This window comes from Bos mutus, chromosome 3, assembly GCF_027580195.1.
Source record: "Bos mutus isolate GX-2022 chromosome 3, NWIPB_WYAK_1.1, whole genome shotgun sequence".
Taxonomy (NCBI): Eukaryota; Metazoa; Chordata; class Mammalia; order Artiodactyla; family Bovidae; genus Bos; species Bos mutus.
In genome coordinates, this window is record NC_091619.1 from 11,841,913 (window position 1) to 11,869,088 (window position 27,176).

The 27,176-nt window shown below is 46.1% G+C and overlaps 1 protein-coding gene and 2 non-coding genes across 3 annotated transcripts in view; 2 read left to right on the top strand and 1 right to left on the bottom strand.

The window, feature by feature from the left end:
* The window catches only part of RCSD1 (RCSD domain containing 1), a 40,942-nt gene extending 21,599 nt beyond the window's left edge, over positions 1-19,343 (top strand). Inside the window, 5 exon segments of the mRNA XM_070366860.1 lie at positions 3,969-4,040; positions 8,570-8,773; positions 11,401-11,875; positions 11,878-12,038; positions 17,247-19,343. Coding sequence (XP_070222961.1) covers positions 3,969-4,040; positions 8,570-8,773; positions 11,401-11,875; positions 11,878-12,038; positions 17,247-17,279 — 945 coding nt within the window. The 3' untranslated portion in view covers positions 17,280-19,343.
* A 6,807-nt stretch (positions 19,344-26,150) lies between these two features.
* TRNAP-CGG (transfer RNA proline (anticodon CGG)) lies at positions 26,151-26,222 on the top strand. The gene has a single exon. It is a non-coding gene; the product is annotated as a tRNA-Pro (tRNA).
* Positions 26,223-26,882: 660 nt separating this feature from the next.
* Positions 26,883-26,954, bottom strand: TRNAP-AGG (transfer RNA proline (anticodon AGG)). Its single transcript has one exon. It is a non-coding gene; the product is annotated as a tRNA-Pro (tRNA).
* Between the last annotated feature and the right edge of the window lie 222 nt (positions 26,955-27,176).

The window sequence follows — 27,176 nt, forward strand, 5'->3', positions numbered from 1 at the left end:
TGGCTATTATTCTAGATCATTGGAAGAAAACCAGAGCCCCCAGGAGGCCTCATTGCCCTCAGCTATAAATAGCCAATGTTACCAACACAATACAGGCTCTGGTATCATAGATCATAGCCAGCAGTGGATTCCCAGCCTGCATGTTCACCTACCCTTATTTATCTAATTGTAACTGTGAGAGTAACTTGTCCACACCCTCCCAGGAGCCCATGAACCTTCACTGCAGTTGCAGTCCCCACCAGAAACAGATTTGCATGTTCTATCCTCCAGCCTGGGAGGCCAATTCCCCAAATAGAGCAAGCCACCCAAAGATAGTCCAGTCCCCATATCCACTGTGACACCTCTTTCCCCACTGTCTTTTTTGGGGGTGAGCATCTTGATGACAGATGGACACGGTAGCCACATGGACTTGGGTGAGCCTCTCCTTGTCTGCATTTTCCTCACCTATAAAGTGAAACATCTGGAGTATATCAATGATGTTCAAACCTTTTTGTCAAGCCAAGGCATATAAGCAGAAGCCCATCAGATAAATCAGAAAGAGCTGCTCCCTGTCAAGTGGAATGAAGAAGGGGGTGGTGTCTAGAGCCCTATGTGCTCTGGAAATACTACCCTCCCCCCCCCACCCCACCCCACCCCCCCCACACACACAATGAACAGAGATCTTCTGGGATGAGAATCCCCAAGAGGCACAGTTGAAAAACACTGTTTTTTTGGGTCTCCTCACATGCCCACATTATGATTCTGTGACTTTGTGGGTTCCTCAGCCAACATTCTGACCAAATACATATCAACAACTTCTCTTTGCTGAGGGTCATCTTCCCCGTGACCGCCCTCTGGGCTTGGAGCCTGTGTTAGGCAACAGGCCAAGGCTGTGGCCACTAGGAGCCTCTTGTGAGGCTGCCCCCTGACTGGACTTGGCCTTGGAGAAGGCACTGCACTGCACTGAGCTTGCTTCCTATTTTGTAAAATGGGACAAGAGCACTAACCAGTCATGGGGGCTGGAGGGGGATGTTTATTCCCTGGATAAAAGTGGAGTGAGCCAGGTTAGTTCAGTGGCTCTGGGAGAAATAAGTTTACATGTTTCATTCCATGGGCCACCACCAGCAGTTATGGTCTGTTCAGCCAAGGGCTGAATGAATGGGAGGTTGGATCTTAGAAGGAAAGTCCTGGGGGTGACAGGCTGCTTGCATATGTGAAGGACATTGCTTCCAGATATCAAAGATTCTTTGTCGCCTTGAAATTCACACAAAAATAAAACAAGCAGCCAGCTTTGTTTGGCTGGGTTAGATGGAGGCTGTTGTCCATCATCCTTCCATACTCCCGTGGTACAGCCTGCAGAAGCCCTAATGCTGGGAGCCTTGGGGACCTGCAGGGAAGGCCCCAGTCAGGCTACCTCCCGGTTTCCAGTGCACAGTGCTGAAGGGGTCTTGCTATCTCTTCTTCATTCCTGCCCCCTCCCTATGCCTACGGGAGCCTGAGATGGTGAGGCCAGCCCCTGCCCCCAGGGTGTATTGGAGTTACCCCTCTCTGGAGGACCCACCCAATACTGTGTTTTAATGCAGCCACTGCCTCACTTGCCCAGAGAAGGACTGAAAAACCTGGTCATTATTCTAGTCACTGTTAGAATGTCCTATATGGACATACGTACACGTAGAGAAATGTCAGGTTGACTTGATCCCTCCAACTGTGCGAGAGGCAGCTACTTGTCTGGAGCTGCTAGTTAAACAGTAAAGGAAATGCTGCCACTTGCTGCCGTTCCTAGGAACTGCACTGGTGGCTCCTGGGTTCTTCCTGTTTAGTAAGTCAATTCAAATCAATAAGGATTTTGTAGGGCATGAGCTGGGTTCCCAGCACTGTCCTACGAGGAAGGGGTGGTGTTTATTGAATTTCACTCTCTTCAGAAGATAATGATCAGTTATGGAAGAGAGGAGTTATTACATAAAGTGAGTTTTGTTCGCACAATTGTTGCTGCAGTTTCTAGAACGGCATCTTCAAAAACACTGGCTCATGTGAATTTTCACTGTAAAGCCCAGAAATTAAGAACAACCAAATCTGTTCTCACAGTGGCCACAAGGCTCCTTGAAAGACTGACCACTCTGGAAGTACGTCTGATGATGCAAACTCAAGGAGCCAGAGGCACCTGAGAGCTGCAGGAGGCCTTAGAATCACTTATTCCAACCCACTTGCCTGCTTGGGTCTTGGCTGGGAAGGCTGAGGCCAGGGCATCCATCTAGCTCCTGTCAAAGCCAACTGGGGACTTTTTGGGCGGTCCAGTGGTTAAGACTCCAAGCTCCCAGTGCAGGGGTCATGGGTTCAATCCCTGGTTAGGGAACTAAGGTCCTGCCTGCAGTGCAGCTCCCCTCCCAGAAAAAAGCCAGCATCAGAAAGGGCTGGGAGGGGGCCTCCTGAGTCCCAGCAAGTGACTGATCCACTCCAGCACCATGCCCCCCAGTGCTGGGCCTTAAAAAAAAAGGTCACAGAGAGTTCTGTTGAGTGAGTCTCTCTCTTTCCATCACTAAAGTCATCTCCCTCAATAAACATCTCAGGTTTATAAGAAGTCAGTATTATTCTTCTTATAATTCAAGTAAATTAGAGTATAGGTACAAGAAGCAATGTCCCCAAATGTAGGAAAATCCTGTGTGTTTTTTTCTGCTCTGGCCTCTGTCCAACAATATGGAAGTCATCAATTTCCTTTTCTTCGTCACCACCATCATCATCATCACTGTCATCATTCCTGCACGTTGAAGATCAATACACCTGTGGAACGAGAATCAAGCTGTAAGGACTTTACACAAAACAGGAGTCAATCTTTTTAGATAATGTAAAATCCAATAACAGACAAGAAACCTGACATATATTCATCACAAAAATATCTCTAACTAATAGCATGCTGCTGCTGCTAAGTCGCTTCAGTCGTGTCCAACTCTGTGTGACCCCATAGATGGCAGCCCACCAGGCTCCCCCGTCCCTGGGATTCTCAAAGCAAGAACACCAGAGTGGGTTGCCATTTCCTTCTTCAATGCATGAAAATATATTCATATGTGTATATATATATGTGTGTGTGTGTGTGTGTGTGTGTGTGTGTGCGTGTGTATGTAAGTCTCAGACATCGACCGCTTTTAGAGGGCAGGTACACTCCAACGGTAAAGAATTTTCCTGCAATGCAAGAGACCCAGGTTCAATCCCTGGGATGGGAAGATCCCCTGGAGTGGCAACCCACTCCAGTATTCTTGCCTGGAGAATCCCTTGGACAGAGAAGCCTGGTGGGCTACATACAGTACATAGAGTCACAAAAAGTTGGACATGACTGAACAACTAACACTTTCACTTTCACAGAATCATGTTCTTTTTTTATATAACCAACACAATGTCTAGAATGTAGGGGGTACTCAATAAATGTCTGCTTAATCAAAATGAAAATTCAGTGTTTTGGAAAATGATAGTTTATAAACAACACTATTGGTGAGGTTTCCCAAAATATTATTAGCTCAAGGAAACGATTTCAATAATACCTCTGTCGGGTTTCACTCCAACTCTCTGGTTTCTTGTGATATTTGTGACAAACAGAATGGATAGTCACTTGCCCTTTCTGTTTGAAAACCCTCCAATTGTTCTCCCACATTGTTAAGGTCATGGGCTGAAGATCTTATCCCCCTCAGACATAGTCTGCTCCCTCATAATGACCATGAAGGCATCCTTCCTGGAACAGGAGGCCTCCTGTGTTTGGATGTCCTGCTTGCTGCAGCGCATAGAGTCAGGTAGTCTTGTTAGTGGCAAGAAGAGGGAGAGGGGAGGGGGCCCCTGCTGTGCCTAGTACCCGAGGAGGTAAGTGAGCTCCTGCAGCTAAGCGGTGAAGTGATGAAACCAACTTTTTGTTCTCATTCCAATTGTGGCTTCTGGGCTCCAACCAGAACCCCACTTCCCTTCACCTTACTCATTTGGTTGTTTTGGTCCATTTGCTTTTATAGAAGTCACTGCCCAGTGCAAACCACCCTCCTAAAGTCAAAGTGAAGAGCTCACCTCTGATTGAGAAACTTCAGGTAAGTCCAGAATGGTTACCTATCACTACCTCTTATCCAACATTTGCATGTCTGAAGGATGGGAAGCTCTGCTGCTGCTGCTGCTAAGTCGCTTCAGTCATGTCGACTCTGCGTGTCGACTCTGTGCGACCCCATAGATGGCAGCCCACCAGGCTCCTCCATCCCTGGGATTCTCCAGGCAAGAACACTGGAGTGGGTTGCCATTTCCTTCTCCAACGCATGAAAGTGAAAGTGAAGTCGCTCAGTCATGTCCGACTCCTAGCGACCCCATGGACTGCAGCCTACCAGGCTCCTCCGTCCATGGGATTTTCCAGGCAAGAGTACTGGAGTAGGGTGCCATTGCTTTCTCCGATGGGAAGCTCTACTTAAAGGCAAACCACTAAAATGAGGACCCTATCAAATGTGAACTCATGTCAGCACCTAGCAGAGGTTGAAGAGAATGGGATATCTTATGGGAAAAGGACATGATAGTGCAAGAAACACTCCAGGAATAGCCAAGTCCTTTCCAAGGCGTAAATGCAGCCACAGACCACTTCAACCTTATCCAGGGCTGAAATTCAGTTGCTAGACATCACACCACTATGGCCAAATTCATTGTTTGGAAAGCGTCCTGTCCTTCCTTGTCGCCAGTTACCTGGCATGCCCTCACCACTGTGCCCCCTGGCTTTCCTAGGAGTGTGAATGGGGCATATAACTGCACTTGATCTCACAATCTTGTGGAGACAAGATTTTCAAGGGTTAGTGTTAGTCACTCAGTTGTGTCTGATTCTCTACAGCTCCATGGACTTTACCCTACCAGGCTTCTCTGTCCATGGGATTTCCCAAGCAAGAATACTGGAATGGGTTGCTATTTCCTTCTACAGGGAATCTTTCCCACCCAGGGATCAAACCTGGGTCTCCTGCATTGCAGGCAGATTCTTTACCATCTGAGCCAATAGGGGAGCCAAGATTTTCACATATGATACAATAAAAGACATATGGGAGAGTAAATACCAGAGATCTAAATTGTGGGTAACTATCCGACTCCTACTGCTTTAGACCAGGACTTTTTTTTTTTTTTTTTTTTTTTTTTACAGTTGGTATGATTTTTCTTTTTTAAATTTATTATTATTATTTGGCTGCACTGGGTCTTCGTTGCAGCATGGGCTTGCTCTAGTTGCAGCTCATAGACATAATTGCTCCGAGGCATGTGGGATCTTAGTTCCCTGACTAGGGATCAAACCTACATTCCCTGCTTTGGAAGGCAGATTCTTAACCCCTGGACAACCAAAGAAGTCCCTAGACCAGGACTTTTTAACCTCAGCATGATTTGGGCTGGGTAATTTTGTTTCAGGGAGCTGCCTTGTACACTGCAAGGTGTTTTAGCAGCAGTCCTTCTTCACTGGATGCCAGCAGCACTCAATAAACTGACAAAGAAAAATGCCCCCAGATATTGCCAAATGTCTCATGGGAGCAAAATCATCCCCCTGCCCCCAGCCTTAGGTGAGATCCACTGCTCTAGAATTATAGAGCAAGAAGAAAGTCAAGTGGTCAGGAATAATTGACGAATGCTTTATGAAACACCTATTCCCTGAGTTGGTCCTTAAGAAGGGTGGCTGGAAAGGAGGGAGGGAGGGTCTCCTGGTGTGGGAACAGTGTGAACTGAAATGCAGAGGAGGAGCAAGCATAATATGTCTGGGTCAGGCCTGTAGAAGATGCTCAAGCTTTCACTGCAGTCTCAGCAAGGCTCTCCTGCACTGGATTCTCCTGTCTGGGTCCAAGTAATGAAATTGGTTCATCAACCTTGTTGTGGAGCCATTCTTAGGGATGTGTCAGGACAAGTAGTCACAGCCTCTGTAGTTCCCAGCTACGGGAGAGCCCAGAGATTTGGCCCCCAGCCTGATTTGGGGTTAAGGAAAGCACCTCTGGTTTGGGGTCATGAGCCTACCTGGTGAAGGATCAGAAAGAGTCTTTCTGAAGTTTAACTCATCATGAAAAGCCCTGATTCCATCTCAGTTGCAGGGAAGGGGTGGGCTGCCCATCACTATAGAAGGCTGCAGGGCTCTCATGTACCTCACAGGGATCTCTCACAAGGTACCCCTGAACTCAGACCCCCCTCCTTGATGTCAAGGGTGTAATGCAGGACACCTACTTCCGCCTCCCTGCAGCCCACCACAGCCCTCAGTCAACTGCTAGAAATTATCACGAAGACTATGTACCTTGAAATTTTGGTCTTATTCCCCTTTTCTGGTCATTAACAAGTGTCTTAGGGAAACATGGAAACCTGAGAATGAGGTTTTGATCTCCAATGGTTTAATCTTATGAAGAATGTCAGTAACAGTATATAATTTGGCCGAATCCCTTAGGAACCTTACTTTGTTGGAACTATGTAGGAAAAGAACTAAGAAATGCATCATCAGATCAATTTTTCTTCTAAATATTCTATTGGATGAGATAGAAACTATGATGTTTCTTCATTGGAGAAGTTCGTAATTCAAAGTTCAAGGGACTTGCCTGGCGATCCAGTGACTAAGACTCTGCACTCCCAATGCAGGGGATCCCTGCTCAGAGAACTAGATCTGGCAAGCTACAACTAAAGATTCTGCATGCTGCAACTGAGAACCAGTGAAGCCAATTAAATAAAAATAAAATATTTTTTTAAAAGAACTTTTCCACTGGCTAGAAGACCCACTTTATTTGTGAACAGTATTTTTTAATATATAATTTTATTGATTTATTTTTGGCTGTGCTGGGTCTTCAAGGTGGCTTCTCTTGCTGTGGAGCACAGGCTCTAGGGCTTGAGGATCAGCTAGCTGTGCTCAGTAATTGCAATTGCCCAGCTCTAGAGCACATGCTCAATAGTTGTGATGCACGGACTTAGTTACTCCCTGGCATATGGGATCTTCCTGGATCAGGGATCGTATCTGTGTCTCCTGCATTGGCAGGTGGATTCTTTACCACTGAGCCACCAGCGAAGCCTGTGAGCAGTCTTACAGAGAGAATTTCCCAGCTTGACATTGAAAGGGGAAGAAGACCTCTTTTAATGCCCAGTTAACCTCCCCACTGCCAGGAAGCCCTCCGAGCCGTCCCAGTACATCAGCTCCCTCAGCCTGTGGGGTCCAAACCTGTCCCTTGGTACCTGCCATATGCTGCTTTTAGACATGGCATGGGCTCACAGTGTTACTATTTAACTTTTATATTTTTAATTTTACCATGACACAATCTTGTCTATATTATAAATTCTTCCTTAAAATCACAATAGAAGTACTAATGTCATCTTAAACATGTATAATGTTCTATACTTTGCAAGTCCGAAAGTACCATGTAGGAGCTCTTCAGGATGACAGAGCCTTGGCTGACAGGAGGGTAACACCGAGGAAAGTCTGGAGGGAGAGGGTGTGGGTCAGATAATGACAGGAGAGAGTAATGGGACCAGAGCATAAGAGACTCTGAAGGTCAGGCTCAGTCAATTGAGCAAATAAAGAATCCAAGATACGGAAATGCTACTGAACTCCCTGTAGGTCACACAGCTATCAGGTGAAAGAGTAGATATCTGGAGTCAGATGTGTCTGCGTGGAGAGCATCGTCTGCCCTCAAGCCTGGTCCCTTCCCAGCAGACCTCGCTGCAGGCTTTCCTGCTGTGGCCGATGCAGCTGGGCAATGATTTGGAAACGTAGAGGGTAGAGCTGGAGGAGCCGTTCCCCTAGATGATCCTAGAGGACTCAGGGCACTCACATTCAATCCCTCCTGCACTTTCTCTGAGGCAGTCGGATAGATCTAGGACCACCTGCCTCCTCCCCCAACCAACCTCATGACTCCCTTAGGCCCTGGTTACCTTTGGGTAACCCCTCCTCTTTGCTTGCCCTCAGGGTTCATCGTAGTCTGGTTTCAACTGCACTGTGATGCCCAGGTTGGGGCACACACTTGCATCTGCACTGCCAGCTCCCCCTGGAGGGGCTTGGTGGCCTGCTCTGTCCATCATTCTGGTTGTCTACTGAGGAAGACCCTGTACTTACTTGGAGGCTGAGGGACAAAGAGACCGGGCTTGAATCCCAGAGCAGATTCCTTAAACACTTTGCTAATTTGTGCCTTGGGAACAAAACTGAATGTGTAGGGTAGAGGGGGAAACTGCACATGCCCAGCAAAGAGGAGACATCCTGTAAGTGGTAACTGCTCCTGACTCTGATGAGAAGGATGGTGAAGGTGCTGACTTAGTGTGAGGTCCTGGTGCCTGCAAGTCCTGGCAGTTGCTATTTTGGCCTCTTTGTCTATAAATTGGGACTGTTCCATGCATTTTTCTTAGATCAAATCAGTACTTCCTGGGCATTCTGGAACGCAGGCTGGAGTAAGCCAGGTAGCAAAAGGTAGAGAGAGTAAGCAGGTCTTCCAGGAGCAGGACGTGCTGTGACAATGGATAATTGGTTAGGAAGTAAGAAAAGCCTCATGGTACCTAGTCTCAGTCAGTTCTAAGGCCAGGAAATCAACATGCTAGAGTAGGAACTTCCATCTTCTCTCTGTCCTTACCTGAAATTCCTCATCTTTCCCAACAGGCCAATTTAGTCTTTGATCCAGCAGCCCTGCTTCCTGGGGCCTCTCCCAAGAGTCCTGGATTCAAGGCCATGGTGTCACCATTTCACAGCCCGCCTTCCACCCCCAGCAGCCCTGGAGTGCGATCTCGGCCCAGCGAACCAGAGGAGGTGCCCGTCAGCTTTGACCAGCCTCCTGAAGGCAGTCATCTGCCCTGTTACAATAAGGTACTGTCTGGGTCCTAAGTATTGTAATGTCTTTGTTTATAATGTCTGTGGAAACGTGGGTGCTGGGCAAAACTGAATTATCTCTACCCTGCTGTTGTCCTGGAAAAAGGAGGACACACCTTAGCTGTGGTCAGAGTGCTTTTTAACAAAAGATATGTCTCCTCTTTCTGACAAGTGATCCCTGAACTAAGATCACCCTCTACCTAGCCTGTCTCTCTCATCCCCTCTCCCTGCAACTTGCTCCCCTCACCTGAAAGGCAGGCATGGGGAGGGAGCAAGTTCTCCATCCTTTGTGGAGAGAGAGGGGGGAATTCACAACTGACCCCAGCTGAGACATATGTCAAAAGCAGTGACTCAGCAAAAAGGAGGACAGGGTCACTAGGTTGACCTGTCCTGACTTGATTCGAATACTCCCAAGTGACCCGAGTAGGCTCAAATCATTTTTGCTACATCTTGCCCTAGTTAAAGGGCCTCCCAGGTGACGCTAGTGGTAAAGAACCTGCTTGCCAATGCAGGAGACGTAAGAGATGCGGAATCGATCCCTAGGTCAGGAAGATCCCCTGGAAGAGAACATGGCAACCCACCCTAGTATTGTTGCCTGGAGAATCCATAGGCAGAGGAGCCTGGAGGGCTACAGTCTATAGGGTCACAAGAGTCAGACACGACTGAAACGACTTAGCCTGCTCACACACCCCAGCACACATCCAAACTGTTTCCTTTGCAAAAAGATGTGTAACAAGGCTTGTTTCTGTGGATGCTGCCTGGTACTCAGTGTGTAATTTCATCAGATCCCTGCCCTACTGGAAGGAGGTAAGAATCAGGGAATCAGAGGTGCATACAATCCAATACACTCCAACAATACACCCAGAAAATTTGGGCCAGAGCCAGGGAGAGGCTAAGAGTTAAAGGGCTCCAATGCCAGGAAATGGTATTAATAAATGTATGTGACTTTAGAATTATGGATGGTGAGACCAGGATCTTCTGGACCCTTCCAGAGAATCCATCTAAGAAAAAGAGATCAAATATGCAGAAACAGGTAGAGCCCAAGGAAACAAAGAGGTGATGGGGTGGGCTTGAGCCTGCTGGCTGGGGGCAGAATAGGGATCCTTCAGCCCAGAACAATGGAGAGACCCCTGGGCGCAGAGAGGAACCCCAGGAGAGCCCTAATATTGGGTCTTGTGACAGCAGTAAGGGAGCAGATGGGATTATTTCTGAACCCTGCAGGCCATGAGGACTGAGGCCTTGATGGCATGCAGGCTAGCCTCTCTGTGGTCTCAGCAAAGTTTCTGGGAAGCTCTTTTAAAACCAAGCACTCATTCTAAACCCGGAGAAGGCAATGGCACCCCACTCCAGTACTCTTGCCTGGAAAATCCCATGGACGGAGGAGCCTGGTAGGCTGCAGTCCGTGGGGTTGCTAAGAGTCGGACACGACTGAGCAACTTCACTTTCACTTTTCACTTTCATGCGTTGGAGAAGGAAATGGCAACCCACTCCAGTGTTCTTGCCTGGAGAATCCCAGGGACAGGGGAGCCTGGTGGGCTGCCGTCTATGGGGTCACAGAGTCGGACACGACTGAAGTGACTTAGCATAGCACAGCATAGCATTCTAAACCACTGAGACGAAACTAGGATTGACAAATGCAAAATGTTACGTGGCGTGTGGCATCTTAGTTTCCCAGCCAGGGATCACTGGCAGGGGGCACTCTTAACTGCTGGGTTATCAGAAAAGTCCCTACTTTGCACATTAATTTTTAAAGGACAGATCATGTGAATAAAGTAGGGCATCTGATATAAACATGCCCACTGAACTTCTGATGAAGTCCAGTGGACGAAGGTGAGGCCTAGTTCTGAGTCTCACACACTTTCCACTTACCTTTGTCAAAGTAGCATCCTCAAAATGTTAAAACATGACTAATATGAATAGAGATTTTGTTCAGCTTGTTAATTTATGAGGAAATCTATAAGGTGGTAAAGCTCATTCAAAGAACTGGTTATTTATAGGCAATTAAATAGAACAAATGTGAGAATAAAATTGCTAAGTTAGACACCAAACTGATGTTTTACAGACCAATAAAATCTTAGGGTATCTTTTCTTATTGGATAGAAAGCATTTTTATCTTCATCCACACAGAAAAAATTCTGCTGCTGCTGCTGCTAAGTCACTTCAGTCGTGTCCGATCTGTGTGACCCCATAGACGGCAGCCCATCAGGCTCCACCGTCCCTGGGATTCTCCAGGCAAGAACACCGTCCCTGGGATTCTCCAGGCAAGAACACTGGAGTGGGTTGCCATTTCCTTCTCCAATGCATAAAAGTGAAAAGTGAAAGGGAAGTCGCTCAGTCGTGTCCGACTCTTAGCGACCCCATGGACTACAGCCTACCAGGCTTCTCCATCCATGGGATTTTCCAGGCAAGAGTACTGGAGTGGGGTGCCATTGCCTTCTCCGAACAATTCTGCAGGTTACTGTATAATACCATAATCCCATAGGGCTCTACCTATAATAAATAGCTATATCCTCATGGAAAATCAAATGATCCTCAGGTGGGGCTTGTGAAACTGGCATTGAAAGAACATGCGTCCTCGCCTTGGCCGTTTTCACAGATGTCCATTCCTTAACACTTTCTTCCAGGTGCGGACAAGGGGCTCCATAAAAAGGCGCCCTCCCTCCCGGAGATTCCGAAGGTCCCAGTCAGACTGTGGGGAACTGGGGGAGTTCAGGGCCGTGGAGCCTTCCCAGGAGAATGGTGCCAAGGAGGAAAGTGGGGACGAGGTGTTCCCAGCCAAGAGCAAAGCCCCAGGATCCCCTCCTCTGAGGAGGACGTCCAGCAGGACAGAGAAGCTGGAGGAGAAGAGCAGGGCCGTGGGGGAAGCCCAGGAGCCGGAGAAGATTGCGGGGGGCTCTGAGGAGGGGGCTGGCCAGCATCCAGCCCGAGCCTCCAGCTCAGAGGTGGAGGATGGGTGTGGGAGCCCCAAAGAGGAGAGACCGGCTGGAGAGCAGGCGGAAGAGCCTACAGAGGTGAAGGAGAGGGTGGCCAGTGAAGAGGAGGAGCCCAGACAAAGCAGCCAAGACACAAAGGAGCTGGAGGAGGGAGCCGTGGAGGAGGAGCCCCTCAACCCCCTCCTGGAGGAGGGGCGGGCGGCCACAGCCCAGAGCAGGGGACCAGCGAGGAAAAGCAAGATGAAGGGGCCAGCCTCAAGCCAGGCTGCAGCCCCAACTCTGGAGCCCACGCCCAGCCGGACACCAGCAGCGAGGTCCCCAGGACAGAGGTGGGCAGCTCGGCTTGTCCCTCCCACCCCACTCCCAACCCCCAGGACAGGGCAGGGCCAGCTCACCCTTTTCCCCATGCCCTACCCCTTATATCTGTCACCAGTCAGCCAGGTGTGCAGTAGCACAGGTGCTGGATTGAGACAGGCTGTCACTGATGGGGAGCAACAGAAAGGGAAGTGTGTCTTATGCTCTGCCTCTCACTGCCTCGCAGTCCTGGCATCTTTCTAGGTATGACTGAGACCCACACATCAAGGCCTCCTGATGTAGTGTCCGGGCCTGGGCTCCCTGCTGTGGTGGATTCCAAGAGCAAAGGAGGTTCTCCTTCCATAGCAAACTCACAGTCTAGCACCTGAGACCAGCAATTCCTTAGGGTGCAGTAAAGAAGGCAGGGCTTCTCCTAGGGAAGCCTGGAGCACAAGTTGGGGAAAACAATTTGTATGTGGAGAGTGCCAGTGGAGCTTCAGGGTGAGGGTAGCTTTTGATTTGGGCCTTTAAAGGAGGTTTTGTGACTACAATAAAAAAATAGAATAAAAAATTTTAATATAAGCTATACTCCAATTAAAAATAAAATGAAATAATTTTTAAAAAAGAAAGCACACAAAATGAATAGAGGGGGCTTTATGTTCCATCTATGTGACTTCCCTGATGGCTCAGACAGTAAAAGCGTCTGCCTGTAATGCAGGAGACCTGGGTTGGATCCCTGGGTCAGGAAGATGCCCTGGAGAAGGAAATGGCAACCCGCTCCAGTACTCTTGCCTGGAAAATCCCATGGACGGAGGAGCCTGGTAGGCCACAGGCCATGGGGTCGCAAAGAGTCGGACACGACTGAGCGGCTTTACTACACTTTATGTTCCACCTATTCACGCACAGGGGTTAGATTCCTACTGCACATGGGTAGGGGGAGTGCCTCAGTCCCTTCGTTCCTGCTGGGCCTGCATTTATTCACCTAGCTCCTTCCACCACTCCCAGGAAGCGTACCTTAACCTCACCTACCTATGCCTCAGGAGCAAGACCAGCCTTCCACAAGAAGAGTTCTGTGTTCCATCCCCTACCACCACCCCGACAATCTCATCAACAAAGTCACCCTCCAGTGTTTCCCCCTTCCCTTTGTATCAGTTCATTCATTCACTCAAGCCACCATCAGCCTCCGACTGCATTAGCCTCTTATCTGACTTCCTGCTTCCTTTTTTTCCGCCTACATAGTCCATTCTCTGTACAGCAACCAAAGAGGTGTGCTTGTGTGTTTACTCTAGATTTTAGTAATTTCTAAAATTACTCATGTCTTTAGGGCTGCCATAACAAATTACCACAAATTGGCAGCTTAAAAACAATACAAATGTGTTGTCCCACAGTTCTGGAGGCCAGAACTCCAAATGCAAGGTGTTGGTTGGGTTGCTTCCTTATGGAGGCTTGGAGGATGAGTCTGCTCCATGCCTTTCTCCTAACTTCTGCTGACTGCTGGCAACCCTGAGAATCCTGTCTTGCCTTTTCCAGCTTCTGATGGTTGTCAGCAATTCTTGGCATTCCCAGGTTTGAAGACTTATCACCCCAACCTCTGACTCTGTCTTCACATGGTCTGTCTCTGTGTGCCTCAAAACTCCCTCTCCTCTCTCTTATAAGGACCCCAGTCATTGGATGTCGGCCCACCCTAAGTCTAGAATGGTCTCATCTTGAGATCCTTAAGTATGTCTACAAAGATCCCCTTTCCAAATAAGGTCACATGCACACGTACTGGGGGTTAGGATTGGACATATCTTTGGAGGAAGACAACTCACTCACCTCTGCTCCCCCTTGTTGCATGGCTTCCAGGGCACTCAAAACACAGATTCCAAACCCTCTGTGAGGCCCTTCTCTGCATGGGGGCCCCTGCCAAGCTTTCCCTGACTCTCACCCTCGCTGTACCCCAACCCTGCCAGTGTTTTTGGTTTGGTTTGGTTTTTTCAGTGGTTAATATCTAGATCCTTGAAGCAAATAGGTGAAGTAATTTATAAGCACAAAATTGGTTGAACAGACTGAGAGCCTGTAGCTCTCAAATGCCATCTGAGAGCTGTCGTTTAGGACTGTGCCCAGATTACATAAGGCCTGGCGTGTGTACACCCTTCCAGCCCCGCTTCTTTGTGGTTGTGTTTTTATACTCCAAATTGTTAGTGTTCAGGTCCTAATGTAACTTTTGAATGTTCTTTCCTCAATAGCAATACTTTAAAATTTTTGATTTTTTGATTTTCAAGATTTTCATTTTTTTATTACTTAAATGCGAGGTGCTACCTCTTTACAAGAGCGTAACAGCATCTCATTTCTTACTTAATTGCATGTGTCATATCCTTACTATGTGCAGAACACTGTACTAGTTACAGTGTGTGTGTGTGTGTGTGTGTGTGTGTGTTGGCAACAAACACACATCCACTCCCAGGGAGATTTTAATTGAAGAATGATAACTTCTTGAAAAAATTCTTGAGGATTTAGTATGTTAAATTCTTTAATATACAGGGATAAATACGGGTATGTGTGTGAGGTGCCAAGTGAACAGCAAAAAGACTCAGGGGAAAATAATGTCTTTTCCAGAAACTGTTCATCCAAACTTCCCCTTTTTCCCTTGAATCAAACCAATAATAATATGCTATTCACTGGGACTTTTCAGTTTATCTACTCTTCTTTAAGAATTGGCAAAATTTGGTAAGGTAAACAAAAGGTATGGTCTACAGATTCCTAGTGTAATTGTAAAATAGAAGCTGGAAGACATAGCAAAGACTTTCTCCTACTTTGCCTATTTTATTAATGTCAATTAATAAATTAATGAACTAAATTAATAAATGTTAGAATCATTTTCCAACTGACCTGTATCTAAAATTACTGGGTAAGCTGTCTAATTTTTATTACATAGTACACAGAATAAATTCTCATTTTCAAGATTCTAGCAACATGGGAGTATGGAGAATGGATTTTTTTCATTGATTTACAATATTGTGTTAGTTTCAGATGTGCAGCAAAGTGATTTGATTATACATATATATGTATATACATCTGTGTTCTTTTTTTCATTCTTCTCTATTATAGGTTATTACAAGATAGCAAATATAGTTCCTTGTGCTATACAGTAAATTTTTGTGATCTGTGAGAATGAATTTTGAATCTCTGCCCTCATCTTTCTCTTTGTGCCTTCTCTTCTAGTAGACAAAATCACCATAAATCACTCAGTGTTCATATTTTCAGTCCTATTTGGGTTTGATGGGCTGAGTTGCAGTTATTTTGGACAAAGATATATTTTTTTAATTCCTGCATACACTTATCCCTTCCTCTTGACAGTCTTTGACATTGAGTATATTCTTATGTAGTTGATCTGATCAATATATTTCTACCAATCAAAGAAGATGGGGGTTAGATGTGGAGGTCAGGGGTGGGGGTGGTACTAGAACAGTGTTTCTTTATTGTGTGCTGCCTCTGCCTGATCCAGGAAAGACCTGGGACAGGTATGGTATCCCTGGGGAAGCCTGTGCCCAAGGGGCCTACATCATAATTGTCCTCACCGGGAAATCCTGTGGCACCACTGCCTGAGGTATTTTGGTTCCAACCTTGACCAGGCTTGAGAAGACCAAAATAAATTATCTGGATTTATACAGAGGTTCTTTTGTGAAGCAGTTTATTCTGATGAGTAGAGCTGATATCCTTTGTGTCAACTTGAGCTCTGTGACTTTGGATGATTCCTGTCCCTTGGAGACAGTCACTTATGAGCTGTCCTTCTGTATGTTTTTGTTGTCCTTCTGCACCTTAATCTTGGTTTCACCATGGACCTGCTCTGGTTTTCTGTATTAATCCCCAAAGTCCAGTCACTCTCACACCCACCTCCTGAATGTCATTGGTGGAATGCACAAAACCATGCTGCCTGGATCTGTTATAAACTCTTGCCAACCTGGCTGAACCATGTCCATCCTCTGCAGGGACACCCTTCACGGCTTCTCTGTCATCCTATTTTCATCCCCATCCCCCCAGCTCACTGCCTGCCTCTTCCTCTCCTGCTTCGCAAATGACCTCATCTCCTGTTTACCCAAAAGGAAGACCGGCCTGTTCGTCACCTGCCTCACACCCTCAAAGAGTCTCTTTTCCCTGTGAATCCGAGGAGAGGCCCTTTATCCTTGATAAGATTACCCCTCTTGTTTGCTGTATCAATCATTTTCTGGACTTTTCTACAAGATATTTGTAGAGCATACGTGTGCCTTTTAAGCAAGGGGGTTAGCCCAAGATTTTCCTGTTCGGTTACCCGTCTGTATTTCTAGCACCTCACTAGCTCGCCCCTTTCTGCCTACAAACATTTATCTCTAATCCTAAAGATAAATCTCTCAACTCTGCTTTCTGACCCTCACGCTTACCAATGACTTTGAAGCTCCTTCATGCCCTCCCATCCACCAAAGACCTGACATGTCTCTGCTCTTGTCATCCTCACCTCTCTGAAATAGCTGATGCTGGCAACCCACCCTAGAAACCACGTCCATTCTTTGACCTCTGGCTGGCTGGGCTGCCCTGGCCCCTTCTCAGCCTCTGGGCAGCATCATGACGCCTGCACCTGGTCCTCCCCATCACCTCCTGGCCTCTCCTGACTGCTTAGCACCAGCCAGGCTCTCACATGGTCCCAGCTGCGCCCCACAGGCCCAGCAGCCCCTCCTTCCACACTCCCCAAACCAGGCTGCTGCTTACTTTGTTTCTTCAGTTACTTTCAACTGAACCTGAAACTCCTTTTTACCCATATACATTCCTGCTCATGAGGAACTTTTCTTCTTTCTCTTTGATTCTTCAGCAGTGTTTCCGGATGATGAAATTAAAGGGAATGAGTGATGAGGGGAGAAGCTAGGGCAGCGAGGACATGGGAGGCCAAGCATCAAGGAAAAGGCAGTGTTCTTGTTGAGAGCCCAAGCTCTGATCCCGGGGTTTAAATCCTGACTCCCCCACTTGCTAGCTCTATGACCTAGGGGAAGTCACTTGACCTCTCTGTGCCTTAATTAACCCACCTATAAAACAGAGTAAATAGAAGTACCAAACTCATATTGCTTTTGTGAGGAATAAATGTGTTGATGAGTATGAAAAACTATGTCAGTCACATAGTATTATTATCACTATTACTATGGTTACCTGACTTAGCATCCCCAGGAAGACAAGCTGAGTGTCCAGATTTCCCTACTCTCCTCCTAATTTATTCCTTCCTCTTTTGCTCTCAGGACAACACCCCTGTCCAGGACACTAAAATGTGAAGAGCACATTGCTTCTAGTGATGAAGCTGCTGGAGCCATGTCTTTGAAAGTAGCAGCAAGGATCATAGTAGCAGCAAAGGAAGCCATTGCAGGACACGATGGGCTGAGAGTCTGAAGTCAGCCTGAAGACACAGGGTGCCATTTCCCAACCTCCACACCGTTGCAGACGGAGAGTGGATCTGAGGGCAGAAGACTTTGATCAGCTTGAGTTTGTGTCACTTGATGGACTTTTTTTTCTTTTTTTTAAGAAAACTTATTTAAAACAATTTGCTCTGTTGACAACTCCCCAGGGATACTGGTCAACCTGTGGGGCCCAGATCCACACCCATATATCCCTACAGCTGACCTCAGAACTGGACTGGCATTTAGCTAATCAGATTGAGTTTATATAAAGTGATAGCCTTTTTATTATTCCTAAGTTTTCACAGTTCTCAAATGTAAGTAAAAATTCATTTCAGGTGGCTAGAATCAAAGTAGTATCACTGGAAATATACATCCTGTAAGTTACAGAAGACCTGAAATTGTATGGAGACCCTGAAACAACCTTTCAGCTTGGTCCAAATTTGACTGGTCAACCAATTTTGAAAACACTGGACTAGAAGAGATAATTATTGAAACATTTAAAAATATGTGTCTGTTCCAGCGACAGGAGCTTTGAAAGTGAAAGCAAAGTTGCTTAGTTGTGTCAGACTCTTTGTGACCCCATGGACTGTAGCCTGTGAGGTTCCTCCATCCATGGAATTTTCCAGGATTTTCCTTCTCCAAGGAATCTTCCTGACCCAGATATTGAAACCAGGTCTCCAGCATTGCAAGCAGACGATTTTACTGTCTGAGCCACCAGGGAAGCTCCCCATCTGGAGCTATCCCATCTGGTAATTTACCAGGAGCTTTCCCATCTGGTAATTCTCTAGTTAGGAATTTTCAGCTCATCTCCTTCTGCCAGGGGACAAGGAGGCAGAGGCAGGCAGCAACTCCTTTGGGGAGGAAGAATATCAAGAGGTTTCACAGGTCTGCACTTCATTTCCTCTTCCTGAAAGCAGAGCAGTGATACCTGAGCAGTGCCTGCCCTCTGGTTTATCCTGGGAAGATAACGTTTGTGCTTCCAGAAGGGGAGCCCCGAGCATGAATTAGATATCTCCTGGGAAGTGCACTGGGCATCATGATGTGCCACCTACATAATAAGGACATCCTTCCCTGACTTGAATGGAAACCCAGGGTCTCCTCCCCGACTCCGGAGGGATGGAGTGGGTCGTTGGCCTGTTCTCCTTGAATAGCTCTTGCTTAAACGTTCTGTTGAGAGAGTACAGGAAGCTTCGCTAGGAACGGGGGGCCTGACTACCCCTTTCTTAACGTACTCTCTCCCCCCTTCACACACTCCTGCTGAAAGATACTCGTCCAAATAAATCCTAATCTTTAGAGTTGCTCCTTATTCAGATTTATTTCAGTATCTCAACATACGATTTGGTAGTTGGAGCAGTCGTTTTTCTGGAGGTCTCTTAGGCCATACTCTATCTACTCTGACTTCAAAAAGTAGTTTTCCAGACTAAAAGGCCTTATCTCACCACTGGTACCTCAGTTTTTATCACCTCATTACAGTTTTTCTAACTCCAGAATAGTATGAATATTTGATATATACATTTTTTCAAAAACTATTTTTAAATTGAATGTAGCTTCTAAATCTTGTAATCTAGTGAAGACTGATACTATAATAAGTTTTGTATTTTAGCAGAGTTTGGGAGATATGTGTGTCAGTTATTTTGAGATCTATATACTATCTGTCTATCTACCTATCTAATCTCTTCACAGAGATGTATACCCCCTAAACAATACATGGATTTATTTATATATGTCTTTGGGTTGTTTATATATGCATGCACATATCTAGGCAAGAGTTTTGAGAATGTGAGCTTGGCTGTGGGTGTGTGTGGTGAAAGGGGGAAATATGCCATTCTTCCTTACTAGAAAAAGGAATGGAATAGATGGGATGTGAATGTAGAAATAAAACTCTATCTTACATACCTTACAGTAGCAGATGAAGGAGCAATAAAAATGACAAGAATGTGACACTGAAGGAGCATGTGTGATGGTATCAAAGGTCTCACCAGTTCGCTGTTAATCACATATTTGATCTGTTTTGTGAGAACATAGAGACCCTATTCCCAGGCATTGTTATTGGTGACTCCTGGTGGGGAATCCATGAAGCGAACCCAGGACCCTGTTCCTTGTTGGTGCTACAGCCTGGGTGTTCAATGCTCTGTCTTCTCGAAACACTGTGACTCAGCGATGCATCGCTATCGTTGAGACTAGGACTTCACACTGGGGATTAAAGAAATCCGTTTGTGTTTCAGGTGGAACAGTCATCACCAGGCCAGGAAGACTTTCTTTCATTCAGGCTCCGTTAACAGGTTGAAGGAAAACACTGTTTCTTCACAGCTGCAAGGTTGAAGAAAAGAGTCAGAATCATTCTTCCAATTCCTTTGTAGTCCAGCTTGAATTTTACACTGTGTTCCTCCTTTCTCCAGAGAGGGAGCATGAAGAAAACCTGACTGTTTTGAAGGAATATGCCAGTATTGAAAAGAGGCTGTGATGCTGTTTCAGCTGCATGTAGCATTAGGTAACCAACCAGCTACCCACAAAAACCCCGGAGACTCAGGACTCCACTCTCTTCACCAAGGTCACCCTGAAAAGGATCCAGTTTGCCAGACCAGTTTTAGCTTGTGACCAATTGACTAATCTTTAACATATGTTAGATAATGGAATAAAGGAATGGATGAACAAATAGTTCATCATCTTTTGATTAAGTACTCTTGGAGGTGTAAAAGTTTAATGCAGTTGAATGAATAAGGACCTTCAGCTGCTAATGAAAGGAACTCAAACTGGTTGATACAAAACAGCTATGTCTATGAATCTCTGTCTCTCTCCCCCTCCTCCTTTCTCTATTTGCCTATACACTGAATAATATACATTGACAATCCATGGACAGACCTGAATACAATCAATTAAGCAATGTCAGAAATCTCTGTCTGTTACTGGTCTCTGCTTTCTTCTGTTGACCATAGTCTCAAGTAGGCTCTTCCCAGCCTGCAAACCCAATAGAAAGAGCTTATTGTTTCCTAATAACTGTAGGGGAAAGTCCTACAAAGGTTTTCTGTAGGCTCCATGGGGATCACATACCCATGTCTGAACCGATCGTTATGAACAAGGAGATGCAGAGATCAGATGGGCCAGCCCTCGGTCACATGCTGTCTCCTGCAGTTAGGGCCTAGTTGAGTTAGTTCTATCATCTTCAAGGACCGTGAATGGGAGTAACAGGGTGCCTCAAGGTTAAAGCAGAGTGCTGTTACTAAAAGAAATGATGCTGGGTAGGCAACAACGAAAAACAAAACAGAGTCTGAGCAAAATTTAAGTGCTACCCAAATAAAACAGAATTTGTTTTCAGAAGCCACCAAAGAAAATAGTCTCATTTTTCGTGTGATGTTTGCTATGTCCAGAGCCAGTCTGGAGCTCCAGTGGGTTAAGCCAGTGTCTGTGTTGTCCATTGCGCCAGTGCCTCATGTGTTATAGGCGCTCAATAAATATTAAGTAAGGAATGACTGAGCTGATTTCAGACGGGAGTAGGATTATCTTCAACATTTATCACTGCCCTACAACTCCCTCACTGATACCAGATGCCTGAAATGTTTTAATTACCAACTGATTCCATTGCCTCTAGTCTTCCCAGTCAAAATGCATATCCTGAGAAAGAGAATATTTTAAACCTTTGTCATCACATCTTGAATTGAGTTTGTTCTAGAAAACCTTCTAGAAGGGATTGAAAAAGAACAGCAGAGTACATGAAAGTCTAGGGGCAGTTTAACACATTTTCCTGAGTTCCCAGTCTTGCTTAGAGTAAGCCAGGCCCAGTGATGTCATGATCAGAGTGCCTATGGAGGCTGAGAAAACCATTACTCCAGTTCTGCTCTCCGAGTCAAGAAGAGCCATGGGAATTCTGGAGAAACCACAATTGCAGTCAAATGGGGCAGGAAACTGTGGTTCTTTGATCCTCCTCAGAGAAAGAAGAGATGATGAATGTGTTAAATGCCTCGCAGTGTAAAGGGAGCCACCCACTTCAAAAACAGGAACAAAGAGAATTACTGACTTCTCTTCCTGGAAAGTTCTGGGCTCTCCATGGGACCTGCAACACCCTGGCACAGTCAAGGAGATGCCATGAGGGAAACAGGATGTAGAAGGAAGAGGTTGAAATGGGCTAGGATTCCTCACTGGGCACTCTTGTCAGTAATGACTCTGGCCCTTGATGGTGTAGTTATATATGAAGTTTTGAAAAAATTACTTGTATTTAGACAAACCAATAATGTCAGTTTCTTCCCAGGTGGCTCAGATGGTAAAGAATCTGCCTGCAAAGCAGGAGACGTGGATTCAATCATTGGGTTGGGAAGATCTCCTGAAGAAGGACATGGCAACCCACTCCAGCATTCTTGGCTGCAGAATTCCATGGCAAGAGGAGCCTCGCAGTCTACAGTCCACGGTGTCTCCGAGTGGGACATGACTGAGCAACTAACACTTTCACTTTCATAATGTCAGTTGGGTTTCCTTGGTGGCTCAGTCAGTTCAGTCACTCAGTCGTGTCCCACTCTTTGCAACCCCATGGACTGCAGCATGCCAGGCTTCCCTGTCCATCACCAACTCCTGGAGCTTGCTCAAACTCACATCCATCGAGTCAATGATGCCATTCAATCATTTCTTCCTCTGTTGTCCCCTTCTCTTCCTGTCTTCAATCTTTTTCAGCATCAGGGTCTTTTCCAATGTGTCAATTCTTCAAATCAGGTGACCAAAGTATTGGAATTTCAGCTTCAATGTCGGTCCTTCCAATGAACACCCAGGACTGATTTCCTTTAGGATTGACAGGTTGGATCTCCTTGCAGTCCAAGGGACTCTTAAGAGTCTTCTCCAACACCACAGTTCAAAAGCATCAATTCTTTGGCGCTCAATTTTCTTTATGGTCCAACTTTCACATCCATACGTGACTACTGGAAAAACCTAGATGGACCTTTGTTGGCAAAGTAATGTCTCTGTTTTTAATACCCTGTCTAGGTTTTTCTTTTTGCTTTTCATTGCTTTTCTTCCAAGGAGCAAGAGTCTTTTAATTTCATGGCTGCAGTCACCATCTGCAGTGATTTTGGAGCCCAAGAAAATAGTCTGTCATTGTTTCCCCATCTATTTGCCATGAAGTGATGGGACCGGATGACATGATCTTTGTTTTCCGAATGCTGAGTTTTAAGCCAATTTTTTCACTCTCCTCTTTCACTTTCATCAAGAGGCTCTTTAGTTCTTCTTCCCTTTCTGCCATAAGGATAGTATCATCTGCATATCTGAGGCTTTTGATATTTCTCCCTGCAAACTTGATTCCAGCTTGTGCTTCATCCAGCCCAGCATTTCACATGATGTACTCTGCATATAAGTTAAATAAGCAGGGTGACAATATACAGCCTTGACATACTCCTTTCCCAATTTGGAACCAGTCTGTTGTTCTAACTGTTGCTAGAGTCTGTCCGGTTCTAACTGTTGCTTCTTGACCTGCATACAGGTTTCACAGGAGGCAGGTAAGGTGGTCTGGTATTCCCATCTCTTTAAGAATTTTCCAGTTTGTTGTGATCTACACAATCAAAGGCTTTAGTGTAGTCAATGAAGAAGTAGATGATTTTTTGAATTACATACTGTTGAAGTCTAGCTTGAAGGATTTTGAGCCTTACCTTGCTGGTATGTGAAATGATTGCAATTGTGCAGTAATTTGAACATATTTTGGCATTGCCCTTCTTTGGGATTGGAAGGAAAACTGACCTTTTCCAGTCCTGTGGTCACTGCTGAGTTTTCCAAATTTGCTGGCATATTGAGTGCAGCACTTTCACAGCATCATCTTTCAGGATTTGAAATAGCTCACTTGGAATTCCATCACCTCCACCAGCTCAGTTTGTAGTCATGCTTCCTAAGGTCCACTTGACTTTAGACTCCAGGATGTCTGGCTCTAAGTGAGTGATCACACCATTGTGGTTATCTGGGTCATGAAGATCTTTTTTGTATAGTTCTTCTGTGTATTCTTGCTTACTCTTATTATCTGCTTCCATTAGGTACACACTGTTTCTGTCCTTTATTGTGCCCATCTTTGCATGAAATGTTCCCTTGGTATCTCTAATTTTCTTGAAGAGATTTCTAGTCTTTTCCATTCTATTGTTTTCTTCTATTTTTTTTGTACTCATCACTGAGGAAGGCTTTCTTATCTCTCTTTGCTATTCTTTGGGACTCTGCATTCAATGGATATATCTTTCCTTTTTCTCCTTTGCCTTTTGCTTCTCTTTTCTCAGCTATTTGTAAGGCCTCCTCAGGCAACCATTTTGCCTTTTTGCATTTCTGTTTTCTTGGGGATGGTTTTGATCACTGCATCCTGTACAATGTTACAGACTTCTGTCCATAGTTCTTCAGGCACTCTATCAGATCTAATCCCTTGAATCTGTCACTTCCACTGCATAATCATAAGAGATTTGATTTAGGTCATACCTGAATGGCTTAGTGGTTTCCCCTATGTTCTTCAAGTCTGAATTTTGCAATAAGGAGTTCATGTTCTGAACCAGAGTCAGCTCCCAGTCTTATTTTTGCTGACTGTATAGAGCTTCTCCATCTTCATCTGGAAAGAATATAATCAATCTGATTTCAGTATTGACCATCTGCTGATGTCCATGTGTAGAGTCTTCACTTGTGTTGTTGGAAGAGTGTGTTTGCTATGACCAGCACGTTCTCTTGGCCAAACTGTTAGTCTTTATCCTGCTTCATCTTGTACTCCAAGGCCAAACTTGCCTGTTACTCCAAGTATCGCTTGACTTCCGACTTTTGCATTCCAGTCCCGTATGACGAAAAGGACATCTTTTTTTGGTGTTAGTTCTTTAGGTCTTCCTAGAACCGTTCAACTTCAGATTCTTCAGCATTAGTGGTTGGGGCATAGACATGGATTACTGTGATATTGAATGGTTTGCCCTGGAAACCAAGATCATTCTGTCATTTTTGAGACTGCACCCAAGTAGTGTATTTCAGACTCTTTTGTTGGCTATGATGGCTACTTCATTTTTTCTAAGGGATTCCTGCCCACAGTAGTAGATAAAATGACCATCTAAATTAAATTTGCCCATTCCTGCCCAGTTTAATTCACTGATGCCTAAAATGTTGATGTTCACTCTTGCCATCTCCTGTTGACCACTTTCAATTTACCTCCACTCATGGACCTAACATTCCAGGTTCCTATGCAATATTGTCCTTTATAGCACCAGACTTTACTTCCACCACTAGACACATCCACAGCCTGACGTTATTTTAGCTTTTGTTCAGCCTCTTCATTCCTTCTGGAGCTATTCCTTCGCTCTTCTCTGGTAGCATATTGGGCACCTACCCAACTGGGACGTTCATCTCTCAGTGTCATATCTTTTTGCCTTTTCCTTCTGTTCATGGGGCTCTCCAGGCAAGAATGCTTAAGTGGTAATTACCTTGTAGCAAAAGCAATAGAATACACTGCTGCTGCTGCTGCTACTGCTGCTAAGTCACTTCAGTCGTGTCCCACTCTGTGCGACCCCATAGATGGCAGCCCACCAGGCTCCCCCGTCCTTGGGATTCTCCAGGCAAGGACACTGGAGTGGGTTGCCATTTCCTTCTCCAATGCATGAAAGTGAAAAGTGAAAGCGAAGTCTCTCAGTCGTGTCCGACCCTCAGCGACCCCATGGACTGCAGCCTTCCAGGCTCCTCCGTCCATGGGATTTTCCAGGCAAGAGTACTGGAAGTGCCATTGCCTTCTCCGAATAGAATACACAGATTAAAGTAAAAAACAAACAAAAACAGATACAATATGGAATCAGATTTGTTCTTCCCTATGAAGAACAAATGAAGGGAAGGTGGTCCTAGGTCTAAGTTTCTGCCCACTGACACTGCCTTCTCCACTCCTCCAAGCTAACAAGGCACCTAACTCTGTCTCCTTCCCTGCCCCTTTCATGGTCCTCCCCATCCACCACACCTTCTAAGACTTGGGTAGTTGCTGTGCCTACCATACCACTTCCTCGCCATGTCGCCTGAAATACCTAACTGCGAAATGAGGTTAGTACGTGAGAGACAGATTGTTACAGATACGCAGTGTGTTCAGTACATGCAAGGCTCTAAAAAGAGTGCGTGATCTCAAAATGAACGTTGGAAAAAAAGTTATCTGTCAATACTCTCCCCTTTGAGAATTCTTTGTCCCAACACTTCCTTGCAGGGATAAGGTGCATCCTTTCCCATTTCTTGCCAGCTCCTCGAGGTTTTTCCCGCTCCACCCACCCATGAGCGTCGTCGGCAGCCGAGCGTCTTCCGGCGGCCAAGCAGAGGCTAGGAATGCGGATGAGGCACGCTGCACACAGCCAAGTGCTCTGAGGCTGGTCTGAGCTGAGAGCGGCGGGACCTCCCCGCAAGTAGCGAAACTGGTGGCATGGGGACCCTGGGCTGCGAGCACCTGGCGGAGTCCGAGACGTCCGAGGGGCCCTGCCTGCGCCCTCCTAGCCCCGGCTTCCACCGCCCTGCCGCCCCCGCCTTCCAGGGGCTATCCTGGCTCATGGAAGGCTGCTTCCGGGATCTTGTGCGGATGGCCGCAGGCGGCGGCGCAGAGCCCAGGCGCCGGGAGATAAGACCGACCCCGCTGGGAAAAAATGCACGTCCCTTCCTGGCGTCTCTCTGGGTGGCGAAAACGTTTTGACCCGAGACCTGGGAAATGAGAGGAGATTGTCCAGCCGAGGTTGGTCGGGTGGTGCAGCTGGCGGTCGGATAAGGCTGAAGGGAGGCTCTGGGAGCGTTTTTGCCGAGAGCGGCTCGTTGGTCTAGGGGTATGATTCTCGCTTCGGGTGCGAGAGGTCCCGGGTTCAAATCCCGGACGAGCCCAGGTTTTTTTCTTGCATAAGCGGTACAATTTAAGACTTTTTTTCCCCCCATATGGCTCATTTAAGGGCCGAAATGAAACTATTCTAGTTCCTTGAGCTCAAACCTTGACCAAGACGACCAAAAAGTACTTTTCACGAAGTAAATGATCAAATGAGATCAATTCGTACAATACGTGGTCTTTTTCGTCTGAGGGCAAGATATGAATATGCTTTACCACTTTGAAACACACGTGCTCTGAAAAGAGACACGCCTCGTGCGGACCCCGGGGCAGCCCCGGAACACTCCGAGCGTGAGCGGGGCACGGAGGGTCGGCGGGCCCGGGTGAGCGGGCGCGCAGTCCGCCTCCCAGGGTCGCGGTGCAGGCGGACGGGCGCGGGCGTGAGCAGATTTAGGTCGCACTTGTAGGCACCGGAGATGCCCAGCGAACGTGCTCGACTCTGGAACTGGCAGGAATGGGATGAGTCTTTTCAGAGCATCACATTGCTCTAACTTTCTACGTTTTCAGGTTATGTCTTTTAATGGTATTTGAACTTAAAGTGTGCTATAAGTTCAAAAGTTCTCAATTTTGTATTTTTCACCAATATGTATTTATTATATTTATAGATCTAAAGTTAATTTCTTTAGAAATGGATTTAATTCAAAGAAGGAAAAAAAAAAAAAGGGCTCGTCCGGGATTTGAACCCGGGACCTCTCGCACCCTAAGCGAGAATCATACCCCTAGACCAACGAGCCGTCCTTCTCGCAATCTTCCTGCCATCGTAAAAGCAGGAAGAACTACTGACTTCTGCGTTTCCAAGTGGTTATTCACTGTCATGTATTTATATTCCTCAGCTGTTTTGCGTTCTAGTGTAAACGGATTTTTTTCTTCTCTTGATTTTTGAAAATCAGTAACAGAAGAAAACAATGGTGTCACTATCAGTGGAGTATTTATAATTTTATTTATATTTATGGCTG